A 17,783-nucleotide genomic window follows, 5' to 3' on the forward strand; every position below is an offset into this window, starting at 1 on the left:
TTCCCTTTACCAAGGATACTCTGCTTAAAATTGGTCCAGTGATCCTGGAGAAGAAGATGAAAATGTGAGAAGTTTACGACAATGACAACGCCAACGCAGACGACGACAACAACAGACAGCGGACAAATTTCGATCAGGAAAGTTCACTTGAGCCTTTGGCTCATGTGATCTAATTATTGAAATTATTCTTATTTCGTTGTTGATTTCGTAGTACTTTTAGTTTGGTGAAGGCAATCATGATTAAAAATTAATAGCTAACAAACCTTTGGAAACCTATTCACACTGCATTTTTGTTTTTAAAAAAGTATACTGGTATATGAAATGAAATTAGAAATATGTTGGAACAAAGAGAAAACAATATAAAAAAAATAAGAGATGTATTTTTAAAGATACTGATATCTACGTAACATCCCTATAACTTTAGATTTTTTAAATCATTTGAGAGAGAGAGAGAGAGAGAGAGAGTTATATATTAAGTTCTCTCAATGTTATGTATTTTTAGAAAAATAAAACTATAAAATGAAGCCGTAAAACTGAAATTTTTTCAATACTTACTATTAATATCATAAATTAATATGAAATTCGAACAGTTACTGCTTTACTAGAGGTTGAATACGCTCCAAAAGGACCAACATTTACTTCAATTTGGACAGAGGAACTTCTGCAATATTGACAATTTATTTTCTTATAGGATGCGTGGATGCAAACTATTACGCCAGGAGGCATTTTTTTCTTTCATGAAATGTTAAAGAAAATATTTTAAGAAATTTTGAGGACGTGAAGTAAACTTTGAAAATGAGAAGAAAAGGTACACCAATTCAATACAAAATAAATTGAATCTAAAACAACATTTTTATGCATCTCCCTGATCTCATTGTTTACGGATGATTGCAATAAGAAAAACGGTCAGTTGCACGTACTACGATGCCGAAGGACTGTCCCTTAGCAATAGAACCAACACATGTAATGACAGCCTTGCCTACTATATTTGATTCCAGAGAGAACACCCTGTCACCTTTGTTTGAAACACTCTGAATATCATAATCAATGCCATCCAAATCCTCATCTGTGGCTGAAATCTGAATATATAGGGCTAAAGGATTGCAGATATTTTTTTTTAAAATTTGATTTAAATGCATTTCACACAGAAAGAATATCTAAATAAAAGTTGATAATTCTACCACTCTAGCTTCATGAAGTCATAAAGTGACCTCAACAAATCAATCCAAAACATATAAAAACAAATGAAAATAAGATCAAACAGCGAAATAAAATCCGTCTCTGCCAAGTAACTTATTGTAACACATATCAGACAGTCAATAATCAAACAAACATTGTTTTCATATAGAAGAACAAATGAAGAATGACAATTACATAGTAAAGGAAAATACTAGTAAGGAAAAATAAGTATATTATTTACCATCAGTATACGTTGGTGGTTCTCGGTATAATTCCCCTCCAAAATGTTTACGAAGTATACTGGAGCAGAAAATATTGGGGAATTGTTGTTGCAATCTGAAGAAGTTTGGTTACCAGTATTGATTTCAGCAAAGGACAACTTTATTGTAGCTCTGTCATAGTACCGGTGAGCTAAATTTTCTTTAGCCTGTTTAAAACAGAATACCAGTAAGTTTCTAAATATTTCTAGAAATCTGCACAGAAAAAAGACACAGTAAAACAGCTCAAACAAACCTCAATGAAAAGTTCCAGCTCAGTTACTTCTGATCTATCAATGGATGCCGTCTGGCTTACAAGGGTTCGATATCGGTTTGCTGAGCCAGAAACTTTTTGAGTGGTCACTTGGAATCTGTTTTGGTACCCAGATGGCAAGGCTGAAAAAAATACAAATATCAAATATCAATAGGCAAAAATAAATAAATAAAATAATAAATGAATATATAAATGAATGAATAAATAAAGAAATAAATAAATAAGTAATATACAATAAATAAAGGACAAAACACCTCTGAAATAAAAAGAGTAGATATATTATTGTCGTAAACAAATTTCCGATAAATAGACTATTTCAATTCTGATTTTATCTGTTTATGTACTTTAAGTATTAAAACTACCAAGATGACCCACTTAAAAGTCATAACACTTCATGAAAAACCTGGGATTTTTTGGTTCTTGCTAAGGATAAATCTGTGTATACCAAAGCAATTTATGTATCAGTTTCAATTACTCTTATAGTCAGGTTATTGCTGGAAAAAGCAGTTTTCTAAGATTATATAAGTACCAACAGGTGATGTCCAATCCCCTTGACAAATTGTGAAGAAAATATGTTAAACAAAAATAAAATATTATCCAAAATACAAAAGTCAAATAACTGTGTACTGACTTTGTCGTATTGTAAAGGTGATCGGAGCATTAAGAGTGTCCCCGTCCTCTGCAATGATATCAACCGCTGCATTGGGATTTCCAGAATCCACAGGTACTGGGTTAAATACAAGTGTGCCAGCCTACAAATGTAGAATGTCATATACAAGTGAAAAATGTTTTATATGATGAAAAACAATTTATATTCTTTATTCATCAATTCATATCCAATAATTTGTACTATTGGGTGGAATATACTAGCCTTTTAGGAATAAGTTAACAAGTGTGCTAGTATTCTGCTTTACATTGTAAAAATTGCTGTTTTATATATACTCAATTGTTCAAAAACTAACCATTGACCCAGATGAGATACTTGTTGTATAAGTTGGGTTAAAACAAACATTGTTGACATTAAAGCAGGAAGAATACACAAATCTGGGTCCTAAATCATCCACGTCATTTATAGTAATTGTGATGGTGGAAGTAGTTTGTTTTCTGTCTGTAATATTGCTGGCTTTGTCCTGAATGATGGTAAAACCACAAAAAATTAAAATCTTCATTAAAAGTACATGAAGCAAAATTTCAACTTCAGCCCAGTCGCGAAAAATATTATTAATTCCAGTTAAGTGTGCCGTTTTGCATTACGTCACAACCTATGACGACAGCTGTGATCAAGGTATATAATACACGCCTCCTAACCGCAAACTTTATGACTGGTAGTTTCTTCTTATCCTTGATTGGTTGCTCGTGCAACAGACTATCTCCGTGTCAATGTTGATAAAATGAGTTGACCAATCAGACAGCGGCGTTGTGAATTGTTTACGCCGGGCGCATCTATCGAAAAAGATCGTGACGTAATGCGAAACGGCACACTTCACTGGAATTGATAATATGATGGATATCATACATCACAAAAATTCTTTTAACCAAATTCTGTTTACTGCAATGCCTCTGGATTTGAGATGTAATATGGAACAATAGTTTTGCATATAAATTACATGCTAGGTCCTAATAGTTAAGTTATAATGGAAGGAACTGCAAAAATATACAATATAGAAAAATTAAAGCGGTTATATTTAGCTCCAAATATATAACTACATTCTGATAATAATTTTATGAAATAATCAGAAATATGACACTTACAGACGCAGTTATTGTGAGGTTATATGATTGAACAGATTCAAAATCTAAATAAGTGCTAACAACTATTTCCCCTCTTGACGATATAGGCAGTGCAAATCTGGTTGAGCCATCATTCTAAAAAAAATCACAGTAGTTTATAAGTTAATATAATTAATCCACTTAAAAGGTACAATTCTATTACATGTTGTTATTTTTTTCTCTCAATTTAATCCCCCTAATTTATTCAATTTTAGAAATCAAAGCAAATATTAACGGAAAATAATTTAAGGCTTAAAGAAGTGACATATTTTCGTCTTAAAGTAATATGCTCTTTCGATGCGATTTTTAAGAATGCTATGTAATTACTTTTGGTTGTCTAAATTCATGGTAACGCTTTTAAGAGTTCAAAGAAATCCAGAATTAACAATAGATTTCCAAAGAATTTATTCATCTTCACTATCTGATCAACCCTAACACCAGAACCCCTGACCCAGGTTTCACAATTTAAGAAGAGGCAAGAGAAGAATTTTCCCGTCGCCGAGCAGAGTTTTGCTTATGGAGATAAAAAAAAAATTAAGACAAACATACTATATCTGGTTGTGAAAATTAAATTACCGTAAAAAACATTATTACGTGTAATAAATAGTTTGCCAGTGTGTTTTCTTTGAAAGTGTAAATGACTGCAATTCTGGGGAGGGGGTACTCCGTGTTCGTAGTAAGATACCTTGACTGTTGTGTTATTATGGGTTAAGAAATCTGTTACATAACCAAGTGACTGTACTCAGGGGTCATGCATTTCACAATTTTGGAAGAAGCATTCTTGTTTATTATAACCATGCACTTAGTTTATCTGCTATATATCCAGGAGCAGAGAAGGTTCAAAGAAATAATTCATTTTCACTATAGTCAATACAGACCCCCCCCCCCCCCCCGAACCTCGACAGGTTTGGTACAGGCAATCTTGCTCATAATAGTTTTAACTTTTTCATCAGTTTAATATACAGGGAGAGAGAAGAATATTTGAAAATTTTGATGCATTTTCTTTACATGATCAATAGAGCCGCATCCTAAGTCAAGAATTCCTGGCCTGACAATTTTGGTTAAGGATGCATTGCTTGTTATAATTATGCCAACAAATTGACTACTTCAAGTCTAGGAGTAAAGAAGATTTTTGAAAATCACATTAATTCTTACGATTTTGGCCCCACCTCTCAGGTCCCGGGGGGGGGGGGGAGGCTCGAAAGTAACAATTTTTGTCCCCCTTCCCAAAGATGCTCTAAAGCAAAATGAGTTGAAATTGATTTACCGGTTTATGAGAAGCTAAAAATGATCAAAAGCTTACGGACAAAAAGATAGCAAAAAGCCACCTGAGTGACTCAGGTGACCTAATTAACAGGGTAAATTAAGATACAAACACTCACAATACTTCCATCTCCGGGAACTATGGCATACTCTATTTCTTTGTTGCTACCTGCATCCAAATCTGTAGCCGTTATCCCAGAATACACTGTTGTTCCCACTGGTGCTGACTAAAATATGGTTTTACAAGGTTAGCTTTTTAAAAAAAGCTGAGAGTCAGCCACTGGAATACAGAAAGTTTCTTTCTTGTTTTGTGATGGTATATGATTTGTTTTATCCATCATGCTGTGTTCATTAAAATTTCAAAGTCATTGTCGTCTAAGTCAAAATTCGCCCAGTCGTTTTGATATTTGTAACATAATGCTGTACATAATAAATAATAAAGCATAGAATAAATTTTAGTTAGACTACATCGTGATCTTTATGATGACCTCCAATTAATTTCTCTTGGGCGCGGACATCAAATAAAGTTCGTCTCAGAAATGAACAATTAAAGCCACTATGATCCCAATCATTGAACGTTGAAGAATGTATACATTTTCATTTTTACTGTTAAATTCTATAAATGATATTGATTATGATGCTTAAAAGGAAGGTAGACCTTGGGTTAGATTGTGTTAATTATTATTAGATAAAAGTTTTTAATCGTGCAGGTTCGAGGCAATGCATGATAAGGGAAGGGGGAGGGGTGCATACTGTATGTATATTTAATTCAATTTCTAAATTTAAGCATTCATTTTAGTGTTATTAGGAAAGAAAAGAATTGCTTCTAAAGTAAAGTAAAAAAACTGGAAATTCAAAATATTTTATACATACAGTACGTATACCCTTAAATGATACTGGATTCCATCTCGCTCACTCTCTCTCTAATTGGGGGGGGGGGGGGTTTGGGGGGCTGTCTATAAATCCGCGCAGTTTCCCTCAACTATCGCAGTTCTACTGTGGTCAGTTTTTCACCTGTGAGCGCGGTTCACGTGCGCAAGCGGCACTTACATGTCTATCCTCATGTAAATTATAAGACTTTACACATCTTAAGTGATCTTCTGTCGTTTTCATAACTTTCATCATTAAAGTGAAAAGATATTCTTTTTTTTTTTCACTGTTTTTGGACCTTTGTGCAAGTGGATTATTGTATGAATTCCGACCCGTACATGTATTATGCAAGGTATTGATCGAGGGAGTCTTGCATCAGGCATTCAGAGGAATACACACAAATCCGTGAACTTGTAACGGCGATTGAGGGTATATATATCTAGTGTCAAATGTGCTCTGCATATAAACTTCTCATCTTCTATAAGAAGCACTGAAATATTTTCATAGTATCATATTTCCCACTTAGAACAATCTCTTCTTTAATTTTTCGTCGAGAACGACGAAGAACAATGCAGTCTATAAATAGATCGAGGTCGCGTCTTTATTTAGAGGGTGTTTGTGAAGAATCACGCCCTTTGGTTGGAGCAAATAACACGAGTTTCTTTAGAACAAGTCGTGTACATCTTTTTCCCAGAATTCCAAATTACGCAAGCGCACTTGCAGTTTCATCCCACCGTAACTAGTCAGCCCGGGGGCTGACTAAAAAAGGTTTTAATAAAACGCAGAGAAAAATAATCGAACCTTGTTCAAATTATTTTATTGCTAATTTCTTACTACACACTTATTTCGTATATGAAGCATTTCAATTTAGTTTGGTCTTTTTACTTTGAATGCATTGAATGAGTAGATAATAAAGTACCCGGACATCAAAAGTGTTGAAGAGAACTTCTCTATCTCCATAGTTTGAATTTAGAGGATTTATTTAGTTCAATAATCACATTAAACTTGGAAAGATTTGATAACTTTTCATTTACATAGCTGAAATTTGAAAAGGTTTTCTATTATTTTAAAGATAGCTTTAATGAAATAAGACAAAATTTTGATATTTTGCATTTTAAATACTGTTCACCCAGGCCAGTACATGTAGCAGTGTTTCAAAAGTGGGGGCCAACTTCTGACAAGGAAAAAAAAAATACCCCCCTAATTTACTGTCCAAATCCTGGAATTTGCCAGTGCTCGACCTTACAACGTCAAAACGTGTGTGTGTGTGTGAGGGGGGGGGGGGGGAGGGAAACTAGCATCTGAAGGAAATTTACTATAGCAAAATCCTATACTCAGAAAAAAGTGCGCCCCCGCATTCTACGGGCCTGTCACCCTAGGGATTGTCTTTAATTTTAATGGGAAAACTGTGGAGTCATTTGAATTCATGGGGGTCTTTTTTTGTGGATTGCTTACATTTTACAGGTTCGTTGGGACGTAATTTCGTGTATTCTTTTACACCTACAAAAGGAATTGAATATGACTTTGTAATCCAATTTATTAATAGCGATTCTCTGTAACCACTTAAACTTCTTTGCCACGCATGGTCACCGATTTGGATGAAACTTTGCCCATTATAACAACTTGACACCAGAAACATAAATCAAATAAAATTTCGTTGCTATGTGTTTTGGTTGCCATGGTAACAGCAAGAAAAGTTGAAAAAATTGAGATTTTCAGCTACTTTGAATCTTTATTACACCTAAATAAAGACCAAGAAAAACAAACAAACCATTCTCCCAAAAACATGACACCTTGTTGCCACTTATGCTATAGAGAAACTATTAAGAATTTATCTGTTAGTAAGTGGTAACCATGGGTACATTTGGAATACATTTTAGATGCTGAAAAATGCTGAAAAACGCTCAATATTCACAAATGATAGATGTTTCATGATCAAACTTAAATCAACAATCTAAGAAAAACAATAAAAAATACTTGACCTTAAGTAATAAGGTATTGGCAATATTATTCTGAAAATAACTTTCATGGTTGCCATGGTAACACAGTGTAACCATGCAAAATCTGTTGCTGTGATTGGGATAATGCTACTATTTTGAGGAAAAACAATAAAATTCATGACTGGCACATATACATCCTTATAACCTTGCAACACCAACAACATTAGAAAAATTGGGATTAATTGTTACTTTGCAGTGTAACCATGGAAACAACGTACCAGTTGTTCAAAGTGATATTTCTTTGCTGCTTTAGAATTTACTTACCTTTTAATCAAGAAACATATTACATGTATTCACCTTGAATAGTACTTATCTGGTAGAACTAAAGTTGAATATCATATATTGATAAAGTTTGTTGAAAAAAAACAACACTGTTGCTATGGTTACCAAGAAGGGAAAATGTTCGATTTTGTTAATTTTATATCAATATTAAACCCTATGTGCCAGCTTTTTGCATCCAGTTAGAGATTGGGTGGTAGTCAAAATTAAAAGTCAGGTTCATTGTTCATATATATCAATCATAAAAGTTTTGGGAATCTACATACAAGGGTACATATCCAAGGAAACAGAATATTTTTCAGATTTTTAAGCATATTTTTTCGGCTAATTTCCATAGCAACGCCCTATTTAAAGAATTGAATATGAATTTTTTGAAATGTTAAAATTAGGGTCACACCAACGCCTTTAAAAATTGATCATCAGTTATATAGAAATATGCTTTTTAAAAAAATAGGATAAGATTAAAACACTAAAAGAGTAAATTTAAAATCCCTTCTTGGTATTAAAACCATAGCAACCATTGTCAAACTATAAGAAATATCATAAATCGTCCTTGGTATATGTTACAAGGATCTCTTGTCTATTATTTGCTTTCATTTCAACCTATAATTGTTTAAATTCTTAAGTGTATGACTTTATAAAATTAAATGAGCAAAATTATTACTTTTGAATACTTTGTTTCCATAGTAACGTATGTAATAGTTGATTTACCAAACATGTTTATCACGCATTTAAGACCTCAGGCCTTTAACTTTCAGAAACAGTCATTGCCACTTGTTTGCTTTGCTGCAAACCTTAACTGTGGGACTCTGAACATGTTAAAAAATGCCATTTTTCAAACGTTAGGACATGTTGCTATGGTAACCATGACACGTAGCAACCAATTTTTGCCTGATTTGAGTTTACGGTATCAAAGACTTTTATCATAGAGAGTTTGGAGAAATTCTGAGACTATGCGTGCCACAGCTCCTATATAAAAGTTCAAGTCATTACAGAGAATGGCTCTTAATTCGTGGAGAATGTAAATTCGTGGATGAGAGGTACAGACGAACGCAGCACAGTTAAGGTATCCGATCCATAAAAGGACCTAATTTTCTAACCTTAAATATCCATCCTGTATTAAATACTCAGAAATTAATTCAAAGCATTTTAGAGTAGAAAAGGATTTACCAGGAGAAATTTTCAAAAATATAATTACCTAAGCAGTAATTAATTAATGAAGAATGCATTGAGGTCTATGGGGACAAGCAAACTTTTGAAAATAAAAATTTAAATACTAAGAATATCAAAAAATTGCTGTGGTGGAAAGATGTATTTAATCATTAGGAATAGAAAAACGATTGAAAACTAATTTTTTACCAGAAAGATTTTTTTAGAATTGATTTTTATTGATTAAAAGCAAAGGGGGATAACTCTTCAAGGACAGGACAAGGTCAAAAATTAGGACACATACCGCTCTTACATATTGATACTAAAACATGAAGATTATGTATACATATACTGAGAATTCAGCCAATACATATCTGTTATGCATTCAGATTCATTGAATCTGAGGCTATTATGGATCGGATACCTTAAGGCTACAAAAAATGGACGGAGCTTTATTTAACTATGACATCATACAAAACCAACAATTCTTAAAAATACCACAAAATGAAATAATTTGATATTTTAAACTGTAGGAGACCATCAAACTACATCAAAACTTACTTCAGCATGCTGTATTGTAGTTAGTTAAATCCCACATAACAAGGTATAATGAAGTCACTGATCGCAATGCACTTGACGAAGTGACGTCATTTCGTAAAACTTGACGCAGTTTGTGTGCAGTGAGAGGCGGATCCAGAAATATTTTTTCAACGAAAAATGTATTCTATAATTAAATAAAATATCATTTACAATACAGATAGTTTATAGGCCATTAACTTGGATTCAATGTCTTCTTTATGATATTATTCATATATTTTCCGTCCATTTCCTATTTAACTTAAACTGCGGCGTATTTTGTATGCAAGAATGTAAGGGTCTTAATAAATCAATCAATGCAAGGGCATACACTTAATGGATCATAGTAAGCTTTTACAACTAAACTCTAGAAGTATTAAGGTATCTGAAAAGTGCTGCGATCCTGTTGAAGTCTTGAAAATAATTTTATTATATCTATATTTAATGTCGTTGACCAGCAAAAAATACAACATGCGGTCATACAAATACGATTTTAACAATGAAATAGCAGAATATATATAGGATCGCAGCACTTTTCAGAAACTACAATGCACGTTGAAAATATTCATAAACTAAACTTAGAATTTTAATTTGGTTACTAAATGTCCTTGCACTAGTGAAATTTATAGGTGACCTCAATTGTGTTAAAATCACGTGACTGCCGTATCACGTGACAAGTCTAAATTTAAAATCTAATCGTCCTCAATATGTAGCTATTAACCATAATTAATAATTAATAATCGCCATCCTGATTATGAATACATTTTTAATCACAAAAATTTGTCGATATTTCCATTGCGCACCTTAAATGTACTGCGAAATCCACGAAAATTGAGAAATCACGAAGTCTAATGATTCCACAGTATAGTGTTAAAGTTCGTAGATTATGATGAAGGGGTATTTAATTTTGACAAACCTCATCAACAGAAGCAGAATAAGGAGCATTTCTAAATATCGGTGCATTATCATTTATATCCCGAATCTCCAGCTGCATCAGGAAAAACTTAAGTTGCCTTGGGTCTTTCTAAAATTAAGATTTTGAAGAAATAAATCAATGATTTTCATGAAAATACAATGCTTTAAAAGTACATTTTTAGGAAATTAAATGAACAATAAAATCGTTGAACAAATAGAGCATAGTATCACCTGTTAGCATAAAATGTATATAAATCAAAAAACTTTAATAACTGCTTAATGAAAATGTGTCAGATGAACAGTCTAATATATATCTTCAGTTAGATATGTACTTACCAAAGAGCGACAAGATAATTGAAATTCAATATTGTCAAGGTCATCACTAATTATAGATAAATTTCCCTGTTAAAAGAGGGGAAAAGTCAAAGTAATAATTGTAGTCTTAGGAAAAACAAAATCTCATTTAAAGTAGTGTCATAATTCAAGCAATGAATTTTTTTTTCTTGCAATAAAAATATACATCCATTATATTGGTTAACTTTCAATTCTGTATTTAATCAACTTAAGACCATTCTAGAAAGGATACTAGAAAAAAAGAACAATATATATTAAAAAGAAATCTGTCCTAATAGATTCCTTCATGATGAAAACGTTAGATCTTATAGATCTTAAGCATTTACAAACGAGTTTCAATATTTTTTTTGAATTGTTTTATACAAAACTGACTACTAATATATAATTCATTTACTTATTAATTTTCCAGAAAGTAGATTTTTTCAAAATCTAGCATTTTTGTTTGAATTGTAATTATATAACATCTATGTCAATTACGGACTTTTACTTTTAATTGTTTAGATCGTAGATGTTAAGAAATTATTTTGGTTTTAAGCGTAATTTAATAAACGTACATCTCTGTCAATTGCAGATTTCAATCGGATGAAAGTCCTACTTCCAAATTGTGAGTTTGATACTGGTAAAGTTATTAATTCAAACAGACTATCCAAATTAAGATCAGCAGGAGTGGCTGGTCCTCGAACAAAGGTTATATTGACTCCTGATTCTGTCACAGTCCCCTGATTTATTCCTTCTATCGTTGTATCTGTCCTATAAAGTGGCGAGTTTGGGTCAAAAGAAGAAAAAGTGGACTCGTACACGGTTCCACGAATGTTAGGGTCAGGTGAGCTGCATGCTGAGATATTTAAACAAACATACACATATTAATTAATTTATGAAATATTTCTAGATATTTAAATTTTAAGAAAATAGTCTTAATGATGTATTATTGGATTACATTTAAATACATGGGATTAACATTAATAGAAAAAAAAACCTTACGTTCCTGCATATCCACTGTACATATGTAAAAATAAAGCCAGATTATTGTAAAAGGTCCCTGTGAAATACTCCGCTTCTGCATCTTGAATTTAGAGAGAAAGAGAATTAGGTCAAAATATCTAAAGTCAGCACTTTTATAATGTTTTTTTCTCTTTATCCCCCTCTTTCATATTATATTTGAATAATCTATTAACCTTATAGTTAGGAACTTGAAATGATGAGCCATGAATCATTTACAAATGTTATTGAATAGCTGATTGCTAACCCTTTTTCTTTCTTTCCTTTTCAAACACAGGATATTTTTTAGTATTATTAAATTTTCGTCGTCTAAATAAATTTAAGACGCACTATTCTACAACATATTCTAGAAGTAGTATTAATAAAATGTGGATTCTCAAAAACTCCAAAGAAAATCTTAAAAATTTAAATTCACAAAAATTTCCAAAAGTTAGTTACGTCAAAACGTATGACTTCTCAACACCTTGTACAACAATTCCTCAAGAAAAATTAAAAACTAGGCTTTTTGAAATCATAACCAACTGCTTCATCAATAAAAATGGAACTCGGAAATTTTCATATCTTGTGATTGGTCATCAACAAAACTTCTTTGTAAGAAATCACTCTGATTCAACACATAAGTACTCTGAGGTTGAAATTAAATGTATGTTACCTTTTCACAATATCTATGTAGTCTTTGGAGAACAGGTCTTCCAACAATCTGCTGGAATTTGCAGGGCATTAATTGTATTCTTCCTTTAGTAACCGATCAGTTTTCATATTACAATGAAACAGAATTTATAAAAAGAAACTTCTACATGAGAAGAAAACAATTGCTGTGGGCCTTCAACTCAACATTCAGATAAATTATAATCAATTAACAATAGTTACTTCCATTCACATGTCGACTCCATATATCCCAGTGAATTCCAAATTAAAGACCCTCAGAGCCTGCCACATGCATCTGTTTCATATTTAGATATTTTACTGACTATAGACGATAAGGGCCAGCTAACAACTAAATTGTATGACAAACGAGATGACTTAATCTTTTCCATCGTCAACTTTCCTTATTTATATGGTAATACTGTCATTAAGCTATCACTTGCATAATTTGTGTTTATGTATGTCTTTTAAGTTATCTGATACTCAAGAGAGCCTGCTCTGGGCAAGATCAATATTTAATAGGCCAATATTTTATAGGCCAACGACAGATAAGTTGATGTTACAGGGATTTAAAAAAAACTCATTTGAAGTCAGCATTTTGTAAATTCAATGGTCGTTATTATCAATTAATATTATATACAATCTATGAATAGGTTGTATTTTGATTGACATATATCATACCGATTGTTAGGTATTTTATTTTTATACTAGATATGACAACAGAGCATTCCGTCTACTTGATCAATAAATAAGGCTCTCGGCGGTGTGACTGTGTGACTGGTCGATAGGGGATGTTTACTCCTCCTAGGCACCTGATTCCACCACTGAAATTTCCGTGTTTTATGCTCGTTTAACAAATTTATACTGTTTATAATATTTTTTGTCATCGATCACTTATCGTTATCCTTAACTTTTTTCATTTTATATCATGGAAAATCTTCAAATATTCTGTGCTGCAGTTCATTAATGAGGATTTAGTTTTAAAAAAACATTTATTTATCACTAGAAAGGAATTTTTTTCAAAAATACTCTCACAACATTCTTATGGAAACATATTTTTCTTAATTTTTCTGTTTTTATTATATAATTAGAACATAATTATTTATTGTTCAATTGACAGAAAAGAGGACGGAACCTGCCTTTCAGGAAAACCCCTGGGAGTGATCGACCTTCGTTGCAACAGTAATTTTTGTTGTTGCCTCTCCTATGTGTAGAAATAATGCATGTACAATGAAAAAAAAAAGATGACAATGTTTGAAAAAATATATTTCATGGCATGTATTTTCTACTCGAATTCGAGTTTTCAGACCTCTCCTTCAACACGAAGGAATTAGCCTTAACTCAATACAGTAGTTTATCAGCAACAGTGCATTAATGATATACCAATGTTTTCCACACTTAATAGTAGGCAAGTTTAAAATAATCATCTGCTATTTATGTAAACGACAATAAACAATCCGCGATTTGAAAGAGATGTTTTATATATAGCCACGTTTTTGAAGGGGGAGGGTTCCAAAAAATGACAACTTACATCTCTCTGTGTGTGTGTGTTCCAACTTTTGCCACATGCAATTTTATTAAAACATTACCATTGGACGATCTAAGTATACTGCAACAAAAAGTGGAAGGGGGAATGGGCCTTTAAATGAACATTCTCAAAATTTGGAAAAATGTGAGAAGGGACCAGCCTTCCTCGCCCCCCTTGCCTGATATATCTAACAGGCATATGACCCTGAATACGTCTCTTTTCTTGTAGAAGATTTTATTATCTCTAGAAAAATACACGAAATTATCCTCTAGAAACACAGTTGTGAATCTTGCCTGAATTCACCGCGATTAAATATATGTAAGTTTTGCATAAATATTATGTCCTCAGGGACATTTTAATTTTAAAATTAAGGTTTAAATGTCTGAACCTTTTTTTTTTTTTAAAGAATTGCATCTTAAGAACATTTTAAATTTCTGTACGAATATCTCATATAGAAAAAAATACCGGTAGTTAATAACGCGAGTTTTACACCACAAAAAATTATTATAAAGCACTTTTTAGATAAATAAATATTTGCTTATGAAAAAGCTAAAGATGTGCAATCTTAAACACATCGGTCATATGCCAAAGTGCCCTCTTCCTTCGTTCCTACAGCCCTACTTCCATTTAATTAACGTTGATTTGTCATGTTGTAATTTTTGAATTTATAGGATGGCAGTAAATATTGATGTATTATTTTGTATTTACTGCTATCTGGTAAATCAATAAATAAAACATGACATTTTCATCCTTCAGCGGCTTTAGTCAAAAATTGAAAATAACACCCAGTACTTCAATTATCCTGATACATTTCAAAAAAGTTAAAGACAAAGATGATTAAACGTGCAATGTATCAAAGCTTAAGTTTGATTTTTTAAAATTTGATTCAGTTTGTAGAACGCCAGATTGCATATAGTATTTTAAAAGTAAATAGCACAACCATTCAATTTGTACTAGACTTACCTCTGACGATTTAACACTACACTGCAATTAGAAATAAACTTCCTTGTTTTTAACAAGACGATGCTTGTGGCTTATACAATGGTTGGTAAGGTTTAAGTGCATAGTATCCATTGTCATGTGAAATAAATTAGAGATAGAAAAAAAAAACATGATTTTTATGTCAAATTATAAATAAAACGTAAAAATTCTGCTTACCAGTATGTTATAAACTACGTGGTGTCCTATATTTTCTAATAAATATTTTTTTTGCCTAAATTGCGATTTTGTTCTTTTGCAAACAATTTACAGCTAAATACATTTTTTTATTTAAAAGCAGAGTAATGTTCAGATGGAAAGAAATGGCATTATCTAACAAGTGTGTAAATTACAATATATATTGCCATCAGATCCACAAAATGAGTTGTGGTCTCTGTGAGTTAGCATGTGGGCAGTATGAACTCTAGTGAAGTGCAGAATAGTGACCCACCATGCTAACATTGGACATATATTGCATAATGTAAACTTTTTATTGCGTTAAATTATCTTACCACATCAATTAACTTGGTCAAATATGTATATCATTAATAAAAGTAAAGAAAAAGCTGTAAAATGAATTCTTTAATATTTTCATTGTTAAACACTAACGCATTTAACATCTATACTGTGTATCGTATATTAGAGACAGTATTTTCTAATATACAATTTTTCGCTATAAAAATAACTATTTAGATATAAAAGAATTCCATCAGAGAAATATTTATTCTATATTACGCACTAGTTAACTCTCTCTTCTGATCTAAAAAGAAGTCATTAGTCGACTACACTTTATTTCAGAAGAGCCATTGCAGTATCATTAAAATCGTTGTCCAGATTATGATCAGTATTGAAATGTTTCATACTGATTTTATACTATATAACCGATAAAAAAGGAAACATTTAATAATAACAATAAGTGGTCTGTGTTGGCTCTGTTCACAATTTCTATTGTTTAAATTGACTTTTGAGCATGATCACTATTCAATCACTGTGAAATTTAAAAGGGGTGACTTAAAAATTCTTGAAATAAAAATTTGGTGTAGCATTCTTCCTTAATATTTCTTTTTGCAATGAAAGCTGTACAGAAATATCCGTAACAAAAAAATACTATAGTTAACTGTAGTTTACTATAGTTAACTATAGTTTACTATAGTTAACTTTAGTAAATCAAAGTGTCAAAGTTATTACTATAGTAAATCAAAGTTTTAAAAGTGATCACTATAGTGTCATAGTGATCACTATAGTAAATCAAAGTTTTCAAAGTGATCACTATAGTGTCATAGTGATCACTATAGTAAATCAAAGTTATCAAAGTTATCACTATAGTAAATCAAAGTTTTCACCATAGTAAATCAAAGTTTTCATAGTGATCACTGTAGTAAATCAAAGTTTTCATAGTTATCACCTTAGTAAATCAAAGTGTCAAAGTTATCACTATAGTGAATTATAGTGTCAAAGTTATCACTATAGTAAATCAAAGTTTTCATAGTGTCAAAGTTATCACTATAGTTAACTATAGTAAACTATTGTTAATTATAGTATTTTTTGTTAGGGTATTGATACCATGTAAAGAGCTTCTCGGTGAAAAGACTCCTCTTATCTTCAACTATTTAAAACGGAAAGTGAATCAATTAACGACCACTGTATGTACAACAAGATATTGAACTCTACTCACTGGGTTTAAGTTGGTAAGGTAAACACTGAATTAACTGTCCATCTGTTTTAAATTGCCTCATCACAAACACAGTCTGTAAATACGAGTAAAAATGTTAAAACTTGTATTTCCTAACTGAAACCAGTAAATATACGTATTTCCTAAGCAGAGTAGGAATTTCATGTATTTACTAAAATTCGGGAAATACATGAAATTCCTGATTTCATGACATATTTACTGTAACATATATAAAAGAAATGGAAGTTTATGCATGAAAACTGCATTTATATTATAAAATTGTATTGTCCTTAGAATAAAAAAATAAATTTAAATCACATTGATATACATGTATGTTATTAATCTAATATTTCTCAATTTCTGGGAACACTATATATATATTGATAGATAGATAGATAGATTATAAATTTTGATGATATATATATAGTACAAATTTCGATGCACCAGACGTGCATTTCGACAATTATGTCTCTTAAGTGATGCTCAAGCCGAAACGTTGGAGATATATATATATATATATATATATATATATTAGAAAAATCATTTTCACAAGATGACATTTTTAAGAACGATGTCTTACTTAAAAGAAAAAAAGACTTTTTGACTCAGAACTTATTTACATTAAATTTATACATTAAAACTTATTTTTCTTTTAGAAATCAGTCTTTTACCTGTCTATTTGTCTACAAAAGCATTCAGAAGATTCGATAAACCTTAGACTGCTGCCTTTCATATAAATTGTTAGGCCATTATTTTCAGACTGAATTGTCCATGGGCTTTTCCGTTTACCGTTTACGTTTATCATGACATATGGGGGGGGGGGGGTATGTTTACTTCTTCAAGACACCTTACCTCAACTCTGTTTTCAGTGGCCTGTGTTGACTCTGCTCACAATTTCTATTCTTTAATTAAATTGACATTTGAGCAAGATCATTGTTCCTTATCTTCAAATTACTAGTAGAAAAGATTCGTTAAAAAATAAAGTTTCAAATCAGAATTTTCGGTGTTTATTGTGTCCATATATTTAAGATTGTCACAACGCTAGTTAACACTGCTCCTTATCTCAGAGCAACAA

General features: G+C 31.6%; 1 protein-coding gene across 2 annotated transcripts in view; it reads right to left on the minus strand.

The window, feature by feature from the left end:
* Positions 1-17,783, minus strand: part of LOC133190387 (cadherin-99C-like) — a 241,959-nt gene that overhangs the window by 175,617 nt on the left and 48,559 nt on the right. The window contains exons 1-9 of one of the 2 annotated variants that reach the window (XM_061325993.1): positions 11,868-11,943; positions 11,441-11,721; positions 10,869-10,934; positions 10,534-10,641; positions 4,863-4,970; positions 3,463-3,576; positions 2,673-2,840; positions 2,342-2,462; positions 1,693-1,832 (exon numbers count right to left, since the gene is read on the minus strand). The exons of the other annotated variant lie outside the window; for it this stretch is intronic. Of the exons in view, the coding sequence (XP_061181977.1) occupies positions 1,693-1,832; positions 2,342-2,462; positions 2,673-2,840; positions 3,463-3,576; positions 4,863-4,970; positions 10,534-10,641; positions 10,869-10,934; positions 11,441-11,721; positions 11,868-11,877 (1,116 nt within the window). The 5' untranslated portion in view covers positions 11,878-11,943. Of the gene's footprint in view, positions 1-1,692; positions 1,833-2,341; positions 2,463-2,672; positions 2,841-3,462; positions 3,577-4,862; positions 4,971-10,533; positions 10,642-10,868; positions 10,935-11,440; positions 11,722-11,867; positions 11,944-17,783 lie in introns of those variants that run through there. 2 annotated transcript variants of the gene reach the window in all.

Source organism: Saccostrea echinata, unplaced genomic scaffold, assembly GCF_033153115.1.
Source record: "Saccostrea echinata isolate AGI-Se365-2 ecotype Australia unplaced genomic scaffold, CSIRO_AGI_Sech_v1 ptg000022l, whole genome shotgun sequence".
Lineage (NCBI taxonomy): Eukaryota > Metazoa > Mollusca > Bivalvia > Ostreida > Ostreidae > Saccostrea > Saccostrea echinata.